At 53.4% G+C, this 20,030-nt stretch overlaps 6 protein-coding genes across 6 annotated transcripts; 3 read left to right on the top strand and 3 right to left on the bottom strand.

The window, feature by feature from the left end:
* Positions 1–805: 805 nt before the first annotated feature.
* On the top strand, positions 806–1,576 carry J4E88_009790 (uncharacterized protein; the record flags this gene model as incomplete). Its single annotated transcript, XM_049403389.1, has 2 exons — positions 806–849; positions 907–1,576. 2 exons carry the CDS (start codon positions 806–808, stop codon positions 1,574–1,576), a joined length of 714 nt encoding a protein of 237 aa, XP_049250823.1.
* Positions 1,577–2,146: 570 nt separating this feature from the next.
* On the bottom strand, positions 2,147–7,491 carry J4E88_009791 (uncharacterized protein; the record flags this gene model as incomplete). Its single annotated transcript, XM_049403390.1, has 2 exons — positions 2,147–4,895; positions 7,049–7,491. The coding sequence occupies 2 exons, from the start codon at positions 7,489–7,491 to the stop codon at positions 2,147–2,149; spliced, it is 3,192 nt and encodes a 1,063-aa protein (XP_049250824.1).
* Positions 7,492–7,902: 411 nt separating this feature from the next.
* On the bottom strand, positions 7,903–9,654 carry J4E88_009792 (uncharacterized protein; the record flags this gene model as incomplete). Its single annotated transcript, XM_049403391.1, has 1 exon — positions 7,903–9,654. The coding sequence occupies one exon, from the start codon at positions 9,652–9,654 to the stop codon at positions 7,903–7,905; it is 1,752 nt and encodes a 583-aa protein (XP_049250825.1).
* Positions 9,655–10,213: 559 nt separating this feature from the next.
* On the top strand, positions 10,214–11,969 carry J4E88_009793 (uncharacterized protein; the record flags this gene model as incomplete). The annotated part of the gene is made up of 2 exons (XM_049403392.1): positions 10,214–10,407; positions 10,460–11,969. 2 exons carry the CDS (start codon positions 10,214–10,216, stop codon positions 11,967–11,969), a joined length of 1,704 nt encoding a protein of 567 aa, XP_049250826.1.
* Positions 11,970–12,796: 827 nt separating this feature from the next.
* J4E88_009794 (uncharacterized protein) lies at positions 12,797–15,411 on the top strand (the record flags this gene model as incomplete). The annotated part of the gene is made up of 4 exons (XM_049403393.1): positions 12,797–13,096; positions 13,150–13,569; positions 13,616–14,398; positions 14,446–15,411. The coding sequence occupies 4 exons, from the start codon at positions 12,797–12,799 to the stop codon at positions 15,409–15,411; spliced, it is 2,469 nt and encodes an 822-aa protein (XP_049250827.1).
* Positions 15,412–15,785: 374 nt separating this feature from the next.
* Positions 15,786–18,203, bottom strand: J4E88_009795 (uncharacterized protein; the record flags this gene model as incomplete). Its single annotated transcript, XM_049403394.1, has 3 exons — positions 15,786–17,486; positions 17,535–17,944; positions 17,993–18,203. 3 exons carry the CDS (start codon positions 18,201–18,203, stop codon positions 15,786–15,788), a joined length of 2,322 nt encoding a protein of 773 aa, XP_049250828.1.
* Between the last annotated feature and the right edge of the window lie 1,827 nt (positions 18,204–20,030).

A 20,030-nucleotide genomic window follows, 5' to 3' on the forward strand; every position in this document is an offset into this window, starting at 1 on the left:
CACCATAATGACTTTCACGCCTGCGAGGGCGAGCGCGCAGCTAACTTCATATCTTTAAGTGTATAAGCGAAGATTCGGAAGAAGGGAGGAGAGGCTGGCCGTACCCGATTCCGAGGGCACCGCCGGTGACTACTGCGACGCGACCGTCGAGATTTTCTAGGTGGACCTCTTTAGAGCCAATGACTTTGTGGAGGACGGACTGCATGTTGGATAACTAGTAAATTTGATCAGGTTAATGTAAAGTAGGGTAGTAGAGAAATAAAGATGTTCTCGCTCGATGCAGATGAAATCACATTGTTTTTAGTATACACGCTTGTCTATTACCATAAGTAACGTCTTGAGGAATTGAGAGGTTGCCCAGCATATGCAGCTGTCACATTCACATGTCATGACGTCACAGTGGGATCACCATAATTGGTGAGCAACACAGCTTCAGCAATGTCTGGTGATGCGAATGATGCTTCAATTGTCTATGCTACATTCATGCCATATCAGAAAGGAATTGAGAAGCTGCAATAGGTCTCTAGAGCTGATTTCACTCTGTAGCTCACATTGGTACCTGGGTATAGACTAGGAACTTTGGACATCTTGATATCATTGTGTACTTCTGGTTCACTCGTCTATCTGTCTACTCGTCGGAAATTACAGACAGAAGATGTGTCAGCACGCTGGTCACTCACCGCGTCAGTTTCAGCACGGACTTTCGTTTGTTGACAAGTTCGCTCCTGCCACTTTATCTCACCTACGTTAGTTCTCCCACCCTCCACTGTGTTCTCAGCCCGAGACGCGCGGTTACATCGACAAGATGGCATCAATTAGTGCCGAAGTATCTGGTGCGGTATCAGAGATGTAAGTGACAGAGTCTGGCTACAGCAGAAAGACCATCTTGATCGCTAACACGCTCAGTACTACCCGCAACTCGACCGAATCCCCGCTTCTTCGTCTTCCGGGCGAGCTTCGCAACAAGATACTCGGATATGTTGTTGGAGGACACATAGTCGTTCTGTTCGACAGCCCTAGATCAAGGCCAGCTGGAGCACCCTCCGGGCTCCCACTACAGTTTCGTCTCACTGCCTGCAGCCAGACCAACTTCCACGACAGTTATGGTATGAAGCGCGTCTCACAGAGCCTGACTGTAACACTCGTCTGTCGTCAGCTTTACTTCGAAAGCGCGCCCCTCCTGTTTGAGATCAACTCCTTCAATTTCAGATCGGTTCAAGCTCTTGAGCTCTTCACCGAGATACTCACTTCTCGTCAGCGTAGCGCCATCAAAACCATCTCCATCAGCTACAATTACGTGTCCACGACGCGTCTCTTCTCCACTTCCGGAGAGCTTCCTCAAATACACCCGCGGTTGTTATTACCTGGTCTCAGCAAAGTATATCTGGCGCCAGATGCGATAGAACATCTCCGGTACGGCGCTACTACTCGCGACAAGCTCGTTGAGGCTATGCGTGTACTGAATCTTGGTGGCCATGAGGGGAAGGGTGTGTGGATTGGTTGCTTCGATGTGTTCGACAAGACTGCCGTACTGAAAGACGCTCCTGGCTTTCTGATCACGTCTGACACTGGCTGAGAAGCAGATACTGTCTCTTGTCCCGAATCGGGCAACAGAAAGCAGACACCTTGAGCGATGATATGAAGGTTGATATTCACATGCATGGTGGTAGTTCTTTGTGGCTTAGACGCTGCCTCATCGTGAGAGCTCAGTTTCTGTACCATAGCTAATAAAAGACTCACATCAATCACCTTCTCCACATCCAATACACCAATGCAGAACACTAACTGTAAACTATTCATTTTCTAGCTCAGCCACCATAAGGGGAGAGAGCAGGTACTTTCCTCCATCAACCCTAACTTCACCGTATAGCTATGCCCCCAACGACCAATTTTAGTAGTATACAAAGACACACCCCGCTAACCAGGAACCGAAAGAACAAGGTTCCGAAAACGGAGAACAAAACGCTGCAAGTACGATGGAAGCAATATAGTACAAGATCTCCCTGCCTTAGAACGCCTATGCCGATATGTGTGTGTGTGCTTCTCTTCAAATGCTCCTAGCTGGATGTCGAATATCCAGATTCCTTGCTCTTCTTGCATGACATGATGACCTAATCCAAATCATCTGTAAATCAACCCCGCGTATCTACGCTTCGATGATACTAAGCAAAGAGTCAAAAACGTCCTCGTCATCTTCATCTTCATCCTCTTCACCATGTCGACGCTGCGCATAAACCTCACCCTCGTCGTCCGACGGCGCATCGCTATCCTCCCCGTTGTCACTGCCAAACCCGCTGTCATCACCTGAGAAACTGGCTCCCTCTTGCGCACCCGTTTCAGCACCAAGTACTGAGCTTGAAGCGCTGTCATTGTCGTGGTCATTGTCGTCATCGGTAACGCCACGCCAACTCTTCTCCCCGTCATCGTTATCGTACGCGTCGTTGTCGTCATCTGGTTCGGTATCACCGCCGTTATTGTAAGCGTTGAAGCCAGGGCCAGCCGGGAAGGGCCCCGAGTGCGGTGTTGCGTATGCGAAAGGCGTTGATTTACCTGCTATAGCGACGGACCGCTGGCTTGGTCTGCTCATGACGTCTGAGTTCGATCGTGGTAGTGCGGGTTGTGAGGAATAGAAGGGTGACGGCGGCTCTCGTGATTGCCGAGGGGTTGCGTTCCATATCGCTACATGTGCTTCCTCGGGTCGTGGAGAAGAGGAGTTCGTCACGCGACGGCGCTTCAGCCTTGCGGATGGTAGGCTGGGTGCACGTGAGATTGGCTGTGGGACAGAGGATTGCTCAACGATAGAGGGGTTGAAGCGGCGTTTCGACTGACGAGGTGTGACGATGTCGACAACCGAAGCAGATACCGTACGATTGCGATAGTAGAGTGGGCGCTGCGGATGATTTTCGCTTAGTGGAGAGATGGGCTGGGGTTGCTTGTTCTTCAGTATCGAGTTGGGAGTGATTGACCGTCGCCAATTTCGACCAGCAGGTCGCATGGAGAGCTGGACGGACTGATTGCTCCCGAAAGACGAATGCACACTAGCAGGCGGAGCATCGTATGTCTCGACGAACTGCCAACATGCTTCTTTCGCATCTGCTTCAGGGACATGCGCTTGGCACTGTTCGTCGTTGCCTTCCATCTGCGAGTCTTGGTCGGGTTGATATCGAGGTAGTTGGCGTAGCTCTGGCCAGGACTGTTCCATTACAACGAACTCGTTGCGATCGACTTGCTGGGTGTAGGCTTCGCGGACGGTGACGTAAAGCCTTTTCTTTCCACCGGAAACTCTCATCATGACACCGGCTGAGAGAAACTGAGCATTCCAGAGCGCACTGCTGGACATCTCGGCGGGCGTAAGAAAACGTAGTCGCGACTCCTTGAGTACTTTTCGAAGTGGTATGTAGGGCGCTCGAAGACCTGGGTAGGCAGAGATCATAGGGTTTTCGTCGCTGTCGTCGTACTGCAGGTAATCGAAGACATCAGAAAATGCATGTGACAAGGCTTCTTGAATATCTTTGGCGCTGGAACCCTTGAACGCAACATCTCGGACAAAACCCCTGCTTTGGAGTCGCTTGTAGACTAGGTTGTTGCTTCCACAAGCTTTGGGAAACAACCAGTCATCCGTAGATCCCGAAGCCCAATTACTAATGTCCTGGCTACTCCACCCGTTGTCGGCCTGGCTAGGAATAGATCCTCTGGCCGAGTTGCGAGCACCAGGGTAGGGGCTCGAATCGGAGTCTCGTCCGAGGAATGGCAGGCTTTTTATAGTCTTCAAGGTATGAGCTTGGGTCCACTCTTCAGAGTTCTGGGTTGTTGTCTTCGCTATGTCATGCATGGGTTCATCAGGCGAGAACCAGATGCCTTTCAAGTCCGGACCCCATGGCAGTAGGACAACCTCAACTTCCCAAGGCTGGAGCGATGTGGGTGGCGCCGCGGATTCCAGCACATCCAATCTCTCTTTAATGTTATCAAGCTCCATTTCTGTATCTTTGCGATCCATGGCCGCGAGGATAAGGGCGGAGGAAGTGGTGGAATCAACAGAGTGATTGGAGCCAAACGACGTGGTGGCGTTGTCGATGCGCCTTCGGCTAAAGGAGCTGGTGCTACTTTGCTCGTCCATAGCTTCATGCATGCGTTCATGCTCATCCATGCGATGCTCCACGTCAATTAGCCTACCCTCGTACATCTCCAACGTGTTGTTAAGATCTTCCGGCTGAACGTAGTTGAAAGATCCATTCTCCAGCAAGTCTAGGCGGCTACCAAGTTCCTGCATGGTTTTGGCTACATTGGGTATCGAGTTCAGCAGATTATGGAGAGGGGCAAGGTAGGAAACAAGCTTCTGGAAACCTTGTGGTTGAGCTGATTGGAGGAGGGTTTGCAGCTGTTCCTGTGGTCCTGCTGTAGCGTTCTTCGGCAAGAGCTGGGTGGGAACTGTGCCATATGTCTGTCGCTCAGGTGAGCTAGTCGATTGCTGTTGGATCTCCGAGGTGATGCGCTTCATTGCGTCAATCATGTCCTTCCCGTCCTGTACAGCCCGATCAGCAGCGCTCAGGTCTGGAGTGTTCCCAACGCTTGGAGTAGCCACCTCGGTAGCGCTTTGTACGTATTCCTCGGGGTTGTAGGTGTTGGGTATGGTATCGCCAGGCTCGTCGGGCTGGAAGTTGCGATTGAACTCCAATACCTGCTCGAGGATGCCGCGCGATGGGCTGGTGATGTTCGCTCTGCCCGGGGAGATGACAGGCTCGTTGGGTAGCTTTTGCGGGGTGTGGGCGAAGTTGATGTCATCGGGGATAGTGGACGTAGGCGACTGTTGACGGTTAAGCTGAGCCATGCTCTCCAAGTTCATCATCGAAAGACCAAGACCTGCCACCGTCTGGCGCGACTGATTCACGCCATACCTAGCTTCGCTGTTAGCTACTGGGCGGCGTTCATGAGATAGCAAGCACACGGAAGGAAGTCCAGGGAGGCCGCTCGTGCTGGTTTGTGATGGAGTGTCCTGACTTTGTAGCAAGCGACCAAACGAGTTGGTCTCAGAGGACTGTCGCTGGGGGCGCTGGCTAGGACTGGAGTGTTGATGTATGCGCGCATTGTATATGGCTTGACCCCCTTCAGACAGAAGGTTGTCCCCCAGCTGTCGCATCGCAGCACTCGTGTCGCATTGCGCGCTTGCCTGCAATTGGCGCGGATCTTCACCTGTCGCATAGAGTGATGGCAGCGGGAGATTCATCGACAGCGCCTGCCTCTCTGGCGCACGCGACGCCCTCAGATGGAAGCAGGCATGGTGCCCGCAAACACACCACGTGGAGCGCTCGCTGCTAGGCCGATGGTCGGCGCTCTCATCATGCAGCTCGGCGCTGAGCTTGTCCCAAAATTGGTCACATCCACACTGTCCTATATGCGCGTCGCGATAGTTGCACGGCCCGTCTGGCAGCGATCGTCTCGAGGGAGTTGGTTGCGACGGCGCACCATGGCTTTGTCGCGTGACATGAGTATTTGGGTCGCCGAACCCCGCCATTGGTGTTGATGGCAGCGCATCCCGCATAGGACGCGAATAGTCTAGGAGAGAGACATGTCGCGGTTCCTGTTGAGGCTTTCATCCCGTTAGCACGTTTCCAAGGGAAATTCTGGTGGGGCCGAGGGCATACCGAAGGATGTGCGAGCAGACTGCGAAAACCAGGCGACGTCGAGGGGAGGAGCGACGGGTCTTTATAGACGGGCAGGGCGCAGCTGGGAGAACGCGACGGACGCGACAGAACTGGTGGGCACACGAGGGGAAAGAGGCCGTGGATACTTTTGGGCCGTGACTGTTTAGCACGCATGCACGCCGCCCGCAGCGGTTTAGTCACGGCTGCCTCAGACACTTCCCCGGAGTCTGGGTACGCGCGGGACAGGCCTATCGATACAACGACGCCCACGTGATTGGCTGAGGGCACGCATTCCTCCGCCTCCCCTGCTTAGCTGACACCCGGCCGAACACCCTGGCCGTTTGCTACCCAGCCGTCGAATCCAGCGACGCTATAAACGCCATGTGCGGCCGGCGAAGGGTAAAAAGTAAACCCTCCATCATCGCCTTGATACTTCTGAGAAAAAGCGATTCTTCTGCGCTCTCGCCAGCTCTACATGCTCAACTCCCATTTGTCAAGGCAGCAACAACACTATACATGGCGCCTTCCTAATCGACTAGACATGCTCCTCATTGGCCAGTACTTACGGAGGACTGTCGCGCATGCTGCATTGCATCTGCACCTCCAACAGGCCCGACCATGGAGACTTGCGCATGGCGACAAGTTTCGACCCAGACATCAGCCTCGCCATGGACCCATCTGTACAAGGCAGAACCGTATGCGACTAGTTGTCGTCAGCGCTGCGTCTGCGCTGCATCTGGCAGGGTCTCGATCGGGAAGGCGGGCGCCAGTCGAGGATATGAGTTTCAAGATTGGGAGATACAAGTATCTACCGAGCGCTCGTCCCACCTTGTGATGAGTAGGGTGCAACCACCACTTGTCCATCTCACATGCTAAACGTCGAGGCCGCGAAGCGCTTACGCACCCAACCAATATTCTCGCTGTTGGGTGGGTGTCATCATGGTGTCTTCCAAGATCAGTATGCACATGTACATCTTGATCGTATAACAATACCATCGATTATCTTTTGGGTATAGTACTTGGATTGCATGTTTCGCCTCATGTGTCCACCGTTAAGAAGTAGACGTGAAGGTCCTTCGAATCAGGTACACCTCCAGCCATACTTGGCATCTCTTCATCCATGTTTGCCATCTACTCCTGCTCATCCGTCTTCCCCAGTCGAATATTCACGTCCAAGTCTACCATCCAAATCGGCTCTCTTTAGCCCATCTTCCCTACTCCTCCCTTCCCCTCGGCACAACACACCCCGCCGTAACCAAACTGTCTTCCTTGACTTTGAAGCAATGAACCGTATACGGCGGAATCCTCATCGCAACTCCAAGATGCATCTTCATCTCCGTCGGCTGCAGCTCACTTTCAAAGTCAGTAAACACCTCTCACACACCTCCCTCACAGTCAACACATACCTCATATCCACTTGCCCCGGCTCAACATCCAACATTCCCTTCTCCACGCCCGTCAACGGCCTTCCATTAACCTCCACAACCGCCTCCCCCTCCTCCAGCAAATAATAACACTCATCCGTCGTAAACCTCACCGCAGACTGGAACTGCGCCTGCAATAACATACGGTGCGCGAGCCAGAACCTGTTGTTTGCCATGTAGTATTGCATCGCCACGTTGTTATTCCGCGAATCATTGATTTCGACAATAGCTTCTGGGATGCGTGGAGCGCGGAGGTGGGGACAGCACATTGGCGAGAGGTCTTTGGAGGCGAATTGGGATTTGACTTGGGCCTTCGTCCATTTGGTGATCTGCGGTGAGCCGTAGGTTTCGACGTCGACGAGTTTATCCATGTCTGTCCAGGAGACCCAGAGGAGGGAGATGGGTGATGTTGATAGGGTGGCCATTTGGTGGGTGGGGTTGTGGATCTAGATGAGAAGGAGTGCTGTCGTAGGTAGAGGGGGGGATGACTGAATAAAAGGGAGTTGGGCGGTAGGTTAGCAGGTGGATGGGTAAAGGTAGGTGAGGTGAGAGAAGCACTGTCGGTCGTGGAGAATAGGGTTTAGCCCGCAGATTTTAGGTGAAGGTGAGTCTGCTGTGGAGCGACGTCAAGTTGGGAAGACGACGATGATGATGAAATCCTCAATACGTGTAAGAGCATCTAATCATGAACATGGTGCTTGCTAGCATACAATCGTAAAACAACCGCACGAGCATTTCGACTCTGCAATAGAAGGTTACATTGTGTTCAAGATGCCCTCTCACCCTTCAACTCAGTGATAGCAGCAGTATCTAATTCAGTCAACACACCTTCTACCCTAAGCCAATCTCAAACCATTCTCCTCAGGTTTAAACCACTCCCTCAGCAGATCCTCCAAAATCTCAGTAGCGCCCGTCTTCGCCTCCTCACTACTCTTCCCCTGGCACTCAATGTAAAGCTTAATCTTCGGTTCCGTCCCGCTGCCTCTGACTGTGAACACGGCCCCATCATCTAGCTCACAGGTGATCATCTGGCTAGTAACATCAACCGGTAGATCGGGTTTGTGGTCCTTGCTCTTTGAGTCATAGCCCAGGGTCAGGTCTCGCCAACGCGCGATCTTGCGGGAGCAAATCGACGTTGGGTGGGGGCTGCCCAGTGCGCGGATGGCTGTGAACACCGATGTCGTCACGGATGGCGATGGCGATACGAGATAGGTGTTTGCGTCTTCGAAGTAGCCAAGGTATTGGTAGAGTTGTTGTAGCTTGGCGTAGGGTGTCAGGCCTTGGGTGGACCAATGCGATGCGGCGGTTAGGAAGACTGCGGCTGCGCTGATGGAGTCCTTGTCGTGTACCGTTTGAGGGATCATGTATCCCAAGGCTTCCTCAAAGGCGTACACGACATCGTAGCCCTCGCTATCGAGTTGTCGCGCTACGTTTCCAAGCCATTTGAACCCAGTCAACGTCTCGGTAAATTTGAAGCCTTCCTTCTTCGCTAGCGCTGCAAGCATCCTGGAGCTGACAGTTGAAGCCAGCATCGCAAGCTTCTCTCGCGGTTTCGACGCCGGGTAACGTTCAAAGAGGTAGGATCCAAGCAGCGCTCCGAGTTGATTCCCACTGAAGATATGCCATTTGTCTCCTACCTTCTCTGCTGCCGCAAGTCGATCTGCATCGGGATCGCTGGCAAGAATCAGACGTATCGATGACTTCTCTGCCGTTTCGATTGCCAGGTCGAGCGCACCCTTCTCTTCGGGGTTCGGGAACTTGACTGTGGGGAAGTCGGGGTCTGGCTGTGCTTGAGCCTCCACCACTGCCATCTGCGAGGCTACATCAAGTGTCTCTGCGCAACGCTGCATCGCTGGAAGCCCAACACCGTGCATCGGCGTGTACACGAATCTGAGCTCTGGGTCCATCTTGACCTTGACATGCTCGGGCTGTGCAGCGCACAGGACGGCCTGGTGGTACTTGTCTTGCACCAAATCCAGACTCCCTTCCACCAGAAGGGAAGACTCTATCACAGTTGTGTCCCAAGTGACAGGCTTGAGGTTCTCCATGATAGATTCGGCGATTCCGACGTCGTGTGGGGGGATGATCTGGCAGCCGTTCGACCAGTAGACTTTGTATCCGTTGTCTTTGGCCGGGTTGTGACTTGCAGTAATCATGATACCAGCAGCGGCGTCGAGTTCGCGCACGCCAAAGGGAACCATCGGCGTGTGGCTCGGGTCCTCATACCACCACACCTTGATGCCCTTTGCGACAAAAGCAGCTGCGGTGAGCTTGGCGAACTTTTCCGAGTTGTGCCTCGCGTCCCGACCAATGACTACACCCCTTCTCTCAACGTTCTTTTCGGTCTTAAGCAGGTACGCTGCTAGTCCTTGGGAAGCTTGAATCACTGTCAGAGAGTTCATGCAGGCGAAGCCGCCCTGCATGGGCCCCCTAAGTCCAGCTGTTCCGAAGGCAATACGATGTCGAAGTCGCTTTTCGAGCTCACTGGTATCGCCATCCACCAACAACTTGTAGATCTCATCTGTCGTTGATTTGTCCTCGTCGAGCTCCAGCCACTCTTTCGCTAAGTCCTTGATATCTCGGGTCATGATTGGAATCTCGAATTCTGGGTGACGCCTTGGGTGATGTGATTTTTCCTGAGGGAGGCTGAAATCGAGAGTGGAAGTCAACAAATGTCACTTGGCAGAGAAAGGTTACGAAGCAGAAGGTGATGGAGTGTCGGAGTTTGCCGACAGAAAGCGCGCAACAGCAAGCTCAAGTGGGCACCTGCCGCATTTATGCTCTCCAAGACTTTGAAATTTCTCGAAGCTCACGTGTAGATTCTGGTGACCTATTACTTACATATGAGGCGCTGCAGGGCTACACACGCTCTCAGCTTGACATGTGAGGTTGTTGCTGGATGCGGCTCTGGGGTGGCGAGAAGCGTGGGGGCGTGCAGGGTCCTGGCGGGCAAGCTTCGGAAGTTTATCAGCTCATGCTCTCCTGTTCCACTGGCTGGCTCCGGCGCAGCTCACCGCAACGCCTAGCTCCTTCTGAGACGCCGCGAAGCTGTGGTCTGACTGTCTATACATTGAATTTCGTTCGTCAATTGAGCCCGCACCTGGACACCCGTTTGTGCACGCTTCGTGTACCACACCGCACCGCAACATGGCCTCCCGGGCAGACAGGAAGACAAGAGTCTTCAGTCGAAGAGAAATCGAGGCCCAGATCGCCAATGGACGCTCAATTGTCATCGTAGACGGTAAGGTCTTGAAGGTGGACGCATGGTTGCCCTATCACCCAGGCGGTGACAAGGCCATCGCGCACATGGTGGGACGAGATGCCACAGACGAAGTCACTCGGTATGGTCTCCCGTGTTGCCCAGGAAAGCTCAATGCTGACTTATGCACCCAGATTCCACTCTGCGCAGACGCTCGAGCTCATGAATCGCTACCAAGTCGGCCGTATCGAAGGACGATGGACCAACTTCCTTCCGCCGATACAGGGAGGAAAGTTCCGGACACAGGAAGAGCTGGATAGACTCTCAGAGGAGGAGTACACGGAATCATGCTCTTCTTCAGAGCAGGACACCGCCAGCTCAGCCTCTTCGGCAGACAGCAGCCCGCTCTTCGAACCAGCTGATCGGCCGTCTGCATCAATCCGCAAACGCAACGGAGCCGATGTCACCAGGGCTTCGTCGAGCTCAAGCGTCTCATCAGTCGAGCTAGATGAGAAGGTCACTCCGAAGATGTCAGTGCTTGACAGGCGGACTCAAGAAGAGCTGGATTTCGACAAGGCCAAATACCCGTCCCTGGACTCGGCCACCCAAGATCACATCACACAAAAATACCGCGACTTGCAAGTGCGCATAAAGCAAGAAGGTCTCTACGATTGCAACTACACTGCTTACGGTATCGAATGCCTGCGTTATGGGTCTTTCATTGCCGCATTCATATTCCTGCTGTCAGCGGGGTGGTACATCACCAGTGCCATACCACTAGCGTGCCTTTGGCACCAGCTCACGTTCACAGTCCATGATGCCGGACACATGGGCATTACGCACGACTTCACGACCGACTCGACCATCGCAATGTTCATCGCCTCCTGGATGGGCGGCTTGAGTGCTTGTTGGTGGAAATACAGCCACAATGTTCACCATCTCGTTACGAACCACCCCGAACATGACCCTGACATCCAATATATTCCTTTCTTCGCCATCACTCATCGGTTCATGGAGAGTCTAACCACAACCTTTTACGAGTGGGCTATGGACTACGATGCATTCGCAAAGGTCATGATCCCGCTACAGCACTACACATATTACCCGATCATGCTGTTAGCGCGTTTCAATCTTTACAGACTGTCCTGGATGTATTTGCTCCTTGGGAAGGGGCCCAAGAAAGGACCAGCTTGGTGGCACCGATATTTCGAGATGGTGGGCATGTCGTTTTACTGGACTTGGTTCGGCTATGGAGTCGTGTACAAGACCATACCCGACAACTGGAGCCGCTTCTGGTTCGTCTTGATTGCCCACGCCGTCACGTCGCCGCTTCACGTGCAGATCACGCTGTCTCATTTCGCTATGAGTACGGCAGATTTGGGTATTCATGAATCCTTTGCGCAGAAGATGCTTCGTACGACGATGGATGTTGACTGCCCGCAATGGTTGGATTTCTTCCATGGTGGCCTGCAGTTCCAGGCTATCCACCACCTGTATCCGAGAATCCCTCGGCACAATCTGAGGCAGACCCAAAAGTTGGTGCAGGAGTTTTGTAACGAGGTGGACATACCGTATGCGTTATACGGTTTCCTGGATGGTAACAAGCAAGTCGTTGGGCGATTGGCTGATGTAGCAAGGCAAGCTGCTATCTTCGCTGAATGCCAGAGGACGATTGCTGCGGAGGGAGATTATGGAATGCATTGAGGAATAGATCATGAACATATAGAGCAATCGAATACAGGTACACATCCACTTGGTTGAAATTTACATATTAATGATGACCGTGTCTGCCAGCATTGCTTCGCCCCTAATGTCTGCCCAGGCTGCACGCAGATGCTTGCGCAGATCACTATCCGCTCGGATGAAGTTCCGACACCGAAGCCAGGGTCGGAAGGGAAGTGGAGGCTGGCAAGTATGCTGTCCGCCGTCTTCCGGCGTCTCGAGATCATGTTGAGAGGTCCTGCACTGGCACACGACCAGGTGGCATCGAAATAGCCGTAGAGTCCAACTCACCGGCAAAGATACAGGTCGTACGGTTGCCTTTCTCCAGCTCAGTGTGCTCAGGCACATATCACGCCATGGATGGCATATCGTGAGAATTGGCGGCAGGAACGCGTCGCTCACTAGCGTGATTATCGACTGACCCCACCTCGGTCCATCGAGCCATGACGCAACCAACAAACACCTGCAAAAGGAATTTGTCGCTATGATGGTATCGCGCTGCAGTAGCATGATTCCGCTCAGAGCACCAATGGCAGAGCTCAATGGGCCAGGCGAACGTCTCCGGCCGTACCGCTGGCCAGATTTCGAGCTTCCAATCGCGCATACTGACGCGCGACTGCTTAAAGGCGCTCTTCGTCCCAACTTTACGTGAAGCTCTTATTTCTGAATTGTTCCACTCTTCCACTACTCGCAGTTGGTTAGTGTAGCCTCCATCGTACCTGTACTACTTGGTTACATCCTCAGCCCTAGCTTCATTCAAGCTCTTACCTGAAGCACGAAAGGTCGTACCTTTCCAACAACCTGCAATCATGGATGCCATGTTAGCAAAAGCTCCAGCAGATCCCGATACCCTCGTCGAGGATGTCGAACACCTCAGCATCTCGCCATACGGACCCGCGAGGTCCTCAATCACTGAACAACCGCTCAGCGAGGATGAGGTGCGGAAGATGACCGACTACTTCCATGCTTCTCTATACATGTGCCTGGGCATGATATATTTGAGGAGAAATCCTCTTCTCCGCGATCCGCTTACTCTAGATCACCTCAAGCGACGCCTGTTGGGACATTGGGGCTCGGATGCTGGGCAGAGCTTCACATACATCCACATGGTAAGAACCATCGCACGAGTCCGGATATTGGGAGGTGCTAACAAGATGCGCAGAACCGTCTCATCAAGAAGTACGATCTGGATGCCATCTTCATTTCTGGCCCTGGCCATGGCGCACCCGCTGTTCTCTCAAACAGTTTCCTGGAAGGAGTCTACTCTGAAGTCTACCCCGACAAGAGCGAAGATGAAGAGGGCATGAGGCGCTTCTTTAAGTCGTTCTCGTTCCCTGGTGGAATTGGATCTCATGCTACACCAGAGACGCCCGGCAGCTTGCACGAGGGCGGAGAGCTTGGTTATTCCATCTCTCACGCTTTCGGCACAGTGTTCGACCACCCAGATCTCATTGCTCTGACAATGGTTGGAGACGGCGAGTCTGAGACCGGCCCGCTTGCTACGAGCTGGCACTCGACCAAGTTCTTGAACCCAATCACGGATGGTGCGGTCTTGCCTGTACTGCACTTGAACGGCTACAAGGTATGTGTTGAACTTTGCGAAAGGATATGTCGCTGACAAGATACAGATCAACAACCCCACTGTCCTCGCGCGCGTAAGTCGCAAGGAGCTCGAAGCCCTCTTCGTCGGTTACGGATGGACGCCCTACTTCGTCGAGGGAAGCGATATCCCGTCTATGCACCAAGCTATGGCTGCTACGATGGAACGATGCATCACGAAAATCCGCGAATACCAGAAGGAAGCGAGGGACTCAGGCAAGGCTTTCAGGCCGCGCTGGCCCATGATCGTACTCCGTACACCCAAGGGATGGACAGCGCCCAGGCATGTCGATGGAGACCACTTTTTGGAGGGCTTCTGGCGTGCACATCAAGTGCCGCTTACGAAGGTTCTCAAGGACAAGTCCCAGCTCAAGACTCTGGAAGAGTGGATGCGCTCGTACGAGCCTGAAAAGCACTTCGATAAGGACGGCAAGCTCATCCCCGAGCTTCGGGAATTGGCGCCAACCGGCAACAGGAGGATGAGTGCCAACCCCGTCACAAATGGCGGTCTTATCCGACACAAGCTCCACGTTCCCGACTTCCGTGACTACTCCATCGAAGTCACGAAAGGAGGTGTTGCCAAGGTTGGTAGCATGGCAAATTGCGCCGCCTTCCTGCGCGATATCATCAGAGATAACCAGAAAGACTTCCGTCTCTTTGGCCCCGACGAGACCGAATCCAACAAGCTGGGTAAGGTGTACGAGGCGGGCAAGAAAGTCTGGATGGGCGAGTACTTCGAGGAAGACGAGGATGGTGGCAACCTAGCCTATGCAGGACGCGTTATGGAGATGCTTTCAGAGCACACTGTTGAGGTAAGACACACGCCATTGCTTGGTACTCCAATGCTAACTTTGCTCAGGGTTGGCTAGAGGGTTACATCCTCTCTGGACGTCACGGTCTGCTCAACAGCTACGAGCCTTTCATCCACATCATCGACTCCATGGTCAACCAGCACTGCAAGTGGATCGAAAAGTGCCTTGAAGTCGAATGGAGGCAGAAGATTGCTTCACTTAACATCTTGCTCACTGCGACCGTCTGGCGACAAGACCACAACGGATTCACCCATCAAGATCCAGGTTTCCTTGATGTCGTAGCGAACAAGAGCCCTGAGGTTGTTCGTATCTACCTCCCACCAGACGCTAACTGCCTGCTCTCAACGATGAACCACTGCCTCCGCAGCGAAAACTACGTCAACGTCATCGTTGCCGACAAGCAGGAGCACCTCCAGTACCTCACCATGGAGCAAGCCATAGCCCACTGCACCAAGGGCGTCGGCATCTGGGAATGGGCAAGTAACGACAAGGACCAAGAGCCCGACATCGTCATGGCATCCTGCGGTGACGTTTCCACTCACGAGTCTCTCGCCGCAACAGCATTACTCCGCACACACCTCCCCGACCTCAAAATCCGGTTCGTAAACGTCGTCGACCTCTTCAAGCTCATCGACGAGGACCAGCACCCCCACGGCCTCAAGGCACACGAGTACAAGGCCATCTTCACCGACAATGTACCTTGCATCTTCAACTTCCACTCCTACCCGTGGTTGATCCACCGTCTTACATATGGCCGCAAGGGCCAGCAGAACCTGCTCGTCCGCGGATACAGGGAGAAGGGCAATATCGACACTCCTCTCGAGCTGGCCATCAGGAACGGCACTGATCGCTATAGCTTGGCGATTGATGCGCTTGACAATATCCCCAGCTTGGGTAACAAGGGGGCGGCGACAAGGGAGAAGCTGCTTGATGAGCAGATCAAGGCGAAGAACTATGCGTACCATGAGGGTATGGATCCTAAGGAGACTGAAGACTGGGTTTGGCCTTTCTAGATGCTCCCGTTGCAGTTGGGATTGAGTAAGTGATTGTGGGTCCTTTCTTGTGGGCTGAGATTGAAAGTTACGGTCTTGTATGATACTAGGATTACGAATGATGCAGAACACTCGCACGTCAAATGAAGTCTAAAAGCGAAGCAACCGTAGAGTGGTGAAGAAATAGTCGATAATTTCTAAGATCTGACCTATGCAGAATGCAAAATGCAAGATGCAAGACAGCCTAAGCCGCCAAACCCAAAACGCCCTTTTCTATGCAATGTGAATATAGTCTACGCGGCGCACTGAGCGCGCATCCACAACCAAAACGCCGTAAACACCATGCTTGATGTAAACTCCAAAGGCGCAAACAGCGACAAAGTCAAGCCGAAGCTCTAGAAATCATAAGAAGTATTAACAACGCTCAACCCCAGCCTCATATTATCCACCGTCTTGCCCCCAACACCTTTCAGCATAGCCAGCGATTCCAAATCCATTATCTCAGCATCATCCATTTCGACCAGGCAGTTCACGATGTTATCCGCTTTCTTTGCACCGACACCCTTTAACGCTTTGATCTGGTTGACGTCGCGCGAGTTGATGATCTTGAGGAGGTGGCTGGTACGAGGCGTTTGTTGGACAGAGGCAGAGGCGGAGTGAGACGGGAGATCGGCAGCAGTGGTAGTGGTAGTCAGAGTCGTGGTCGTGGTCGGGGCAGTGTCGTCGCGGAAGATGGGCAGTTTCTTAGTCGTCTTTTTCGGTTTGCGGGCGGGCTTGGATTTGCTGGTGTACTGGAAGCTGGTGTCGGAGGCGTAGGAGTCTTCGTGGTCGGAGGGAGGCGCGGGAGCGAATTCTTGGTCGTCTTCGGAGTCGTCTTTGTAAACCATCTTTGGCTTCGACTGTTTCTTTTCGACGGCTTTGAGGGGGGCCATGAGGAGGTTCGATGGGGGCGCTGCGGCGGCGGTGTGCGAGGGTAGCTCTACGGGGGCGGAGACGTGCTTGGTGGTTTCTTCCTTCTTTGCGCGTATCCGGTCTTCGAGGGCCTTCATCTTGGATTCTAGCTTTGCGTTGCCGGGGAAGAAGGGTTGAGCCAGGTGGTACATCCTAAGTGCGCTGGCGTCCTCCCCGCGCATGTGATGTTGCTTCGCCATAAGAAGGAATTGAAGGCCCTGTGATTTTCCGTCCTCCTCGTGTGCATCGATACGGTGTTCCAGCTCATCCAACCGCTTTTGCAACTCTGCAGATAGCGCTGGCGCAGCGGTGCCGGCATCTTGCAATGCCTTCTCTGCTAGCCTCTCGTCCACCTTCTGTGCAATGAGAGCCTCGATCGAAGCCTTGGTTAGAGCGGGCTCTCTGTTCGGTATCCGTGAGGTGTTATCCCCAGTTCGGAATGCCTTCGTTGGTCGCGTTGCGAAAGTGCTGCTGGGTTCAGCTGCTCGCTTAGAACCCTCAGTCCTTCGCACTCCTTGGTTCTGTGCAAGGTTGGAAACGCGAGGAGCAGCGGCAGCAGCCTTGCGAGCGTCGGAGTATACAGAGAATGCCTTGGTAGGCTTTTCTCCTTTCTTCCCCTTCTCTGGCTCTGGGATGTTCGCGTTGTGTGCGGCAGCAATGGATCGTAGCGGTTGCCGTGACATTGTTGCTCCGCCGACACTACTAGTTATCGCCAATGGTTTGACTGCTGTCCTGTACACGGGATCGTTTTCCACCTCTGCGATCTCGATCTTCTTCGTCCGGCTAGCGAAGTTCAAGGAACTAATCGTGTCGAGGTGGTATGCGCGGGTCGGCGCAAGGTTCAGAATCATGACAGTTAAGCCCTTATTCTGACCCAGCGATAAGATTCTCGTCATCTTGGACTCGCGGTACGGGATCCGGCTGGCCTTCTTGTTCATAGCTTCTACGCATTGAGCAAGTACGAATAATGACTTGTTGATGGCCGAGCTCTCAACCAAACGCTCCTTGTTGTTTTCGGTTCGTCGGTTGTCTTCGGATCCTGCAAGATCAATGCAGGATGCTCGGCTGACGCGAACCGTGTCTTCGGTGGTTTGCGTGATCTTCACGCAGAGAACAGCATGGGATCGGGAGGAATGCGCGTTGAGCTGCAGCATCATTAGCAATGTTTACCTCTAACGCGTGCAAAGCCTCACCTTAGTAGCAGATGTTGACCTGTTCATGTTGGCTTGGTCATAAAGCTGCTCAAACTCCTTAAGCGTTGTGCAAGGCTTCTCTGTAAGACCAACGACGACAGTCTTGCCCTTGTTGTCTCGGATGGGCAGGCCAGACGGGGTGCGCTTCTCCGGCGGTTCGAACAGATCGTAGACACGATCACAGTAGATTTCGAAGTATTCCAGGGCGACCTCGACGTGAGTGGCACCAGCCGTGTCCTTCTCGATCTTCTTGCAGCGTCGGTATATCGAGCTCAACAGTCTTGGGATGACACCGCGGTCTGCCAGCGACTTTCCTCCGCGCATCGTATGCGTCTTGCCGGTGCCGGTGCAGCCATGCGCGAATATCGATAGATCGAAGCCATTGAACAGGTGCTTCACCGTCGGCGCGACTGGTTTGGAGTCAATTCAGGTCCGAAACGCGTCCGTCGCGAACTCACTCTCGGCATCGAAAAGCTGCTGCTGCGTCGCGTCCTGCTCGTACACAGAGCTGAACTGGAAGCTGAAGGACTCGGCCTCGTTCTTCGGACTCGGTATCCGCACTACCGCCGGGGTGGTGTCGCCCTCCAATGTCTCGGCGGTGACGATGGTGTCTTTGTCGAGCTCCTGTTTCAGTAGAGGACGTATCCTCGCGACGACGCGTACGCTCATGGTGACGACCGGCAAGGAGGATGGCGATGGGGTGAAAAGATACGAAAAACTCTACGTCTACAGAGAAAGGAATGCCAGACCAACCGTACGCGACGTCGAGACTCGAGGCTCTGGCGACATGCAAAGGGCCTGTCCTAGCGTAAATGGCGGTCTGTGTTGTCCTTCCTTGTCGAAACTCGCCTGTTGCCCCGAGCGACCCTCAGCCGCCCAGACGAATGAACATCGGGCACGTGCAAACCCGCCAACACATCTCGATCCACTACAATATCGTCGATAGCTATAGCTGATGCTTGCAGGCATCTAGGTCGTCTTCTATCGTGACCTCGACCTTGGTGTTGTGGAGAAATCCCCACAGGGTTCCGGTCTGTTAACGCATCCAACAGCCGAGAGACAGCACATACTGCATGAAGACGCGGAAACCGGCAACACTTGACAGACTCGGATCGCGGAATCGAGCCTCCTTCCGAAGAGTTATTTCTGGCATATGGAGACCTAGAGGCTCTGCGCGGGTAGCAGACGTTCGGCCAGGCGCTTCAAGGTCGTGGGCTCGACGAGGCCATGCCGCCATCTCATTGGTCCGAGGATGAAACATGTACCCAGCGCATCAGAGCACCACAGCCACTCCTCCAGTTACCAGCGCTACCTTCCTATGGAGCTTCAGTGACACGCCCAAATTACAGGCAAATGGAGCCATGCTGGGCCAGTACTACGCATTGTTCCATTGTATGCTCAAACCGTGCTCAAGGCGGCTACTGCAGCTTCAAAACCCGATGCCAGCCCGCGTAGCAATGAGACACCGCCGTAGCCATCTGAACGTTTAGCCTGTGGTTTGCTTGAGACGAACGATTTTCGTTTCTTTCCTAGGTCTCTTTCCTTACCGTCTGTTTCTCCTTGTCGATCGTTTCTCTTAATCGTTCACTATCTCAGTTTCGTCCTTCAGTCCATCGCTTCCTTATTCTGCCTGCAAGCGCCGTCTTTCTCCTTCACCCACTCTTAATAATTTGTCGTCTTGACGATGGCTATCTTCTCCACAATTCTGCTACTGGCAGCTTGCTCTACATCCATAACCGCTGGTCCAGTTCCAAAGAACCACCGAAGACAACTGTGAGGAATACAGGCATATACTTTGAGAAACAAGCACTGACTTCATGTAGTTTTCCTAGTTACGCCAACACTACTTCGACAATCGCATCAACATCGAGACAGCAAGTTGCAGAGGCAGAGACTGCTATCATAGTGGAGCCTATCAAGCAAACCATCTTCTCTTCGATAGCACCAGCTATCACGTTCGTTCTTCCTGACGGGAAGCCACTCGTAACACAAGATCCGCAGACTGTGTTTTCTACTTCCTACATCACACCATCACCTCTGCCGACCCCGGAGGAGACTTCAAGCGCAGTGGCTACGTCTTCAGTAACACCAAGTCCGAAACCAACGCCCACAGAGAGCAGCGATGTGCCGGTATCGTCGGCATTGTCAAGTTCGGTTGCCGCTGTGGATAACAAGACAGCAAGTGAGACAAGTCGAAAGGCTCCCATGTTCACCTACTCGCCCATCGAAGAGGAATCCACCTCGCTTGCCACTCCAACCGTACCAGCGTCAAGTGCTGTCCTAGCATCTACCACAACTGCACCGGTGACGAGTGCCGTCCAAGCACCTACCACTGGCGGCTTGCCTGGCTTCACTCATCCCGGGGCGGCACCCTCGGGCTCGCCATCTGGCAATACCACTGCGAGTGCGATTATCACCAGCCTATCTTCCATGGTAGAGTCTGTCGTACAAGCGCCATCTTATACACCTCTGGTCAACTCAACTTCTCTGGCAATC

This window comes from Alternaria novae-zelandiae, assembly GCF_023758075.1.
Source record: "Alternaria novae-zelandiae strain BMP 2774 chromosome Unknown scaffold_26, whole genome shotgun sequence".
In the NCBI taxonomy this organism is placed as follows: domain Eukaryota; kingdom Fungi; phylum Ascomycota; class Dothideomycetes; order Pleosporales; family Pleosporaceae; genus Alternaria; species Alternaria novae-zelandiae.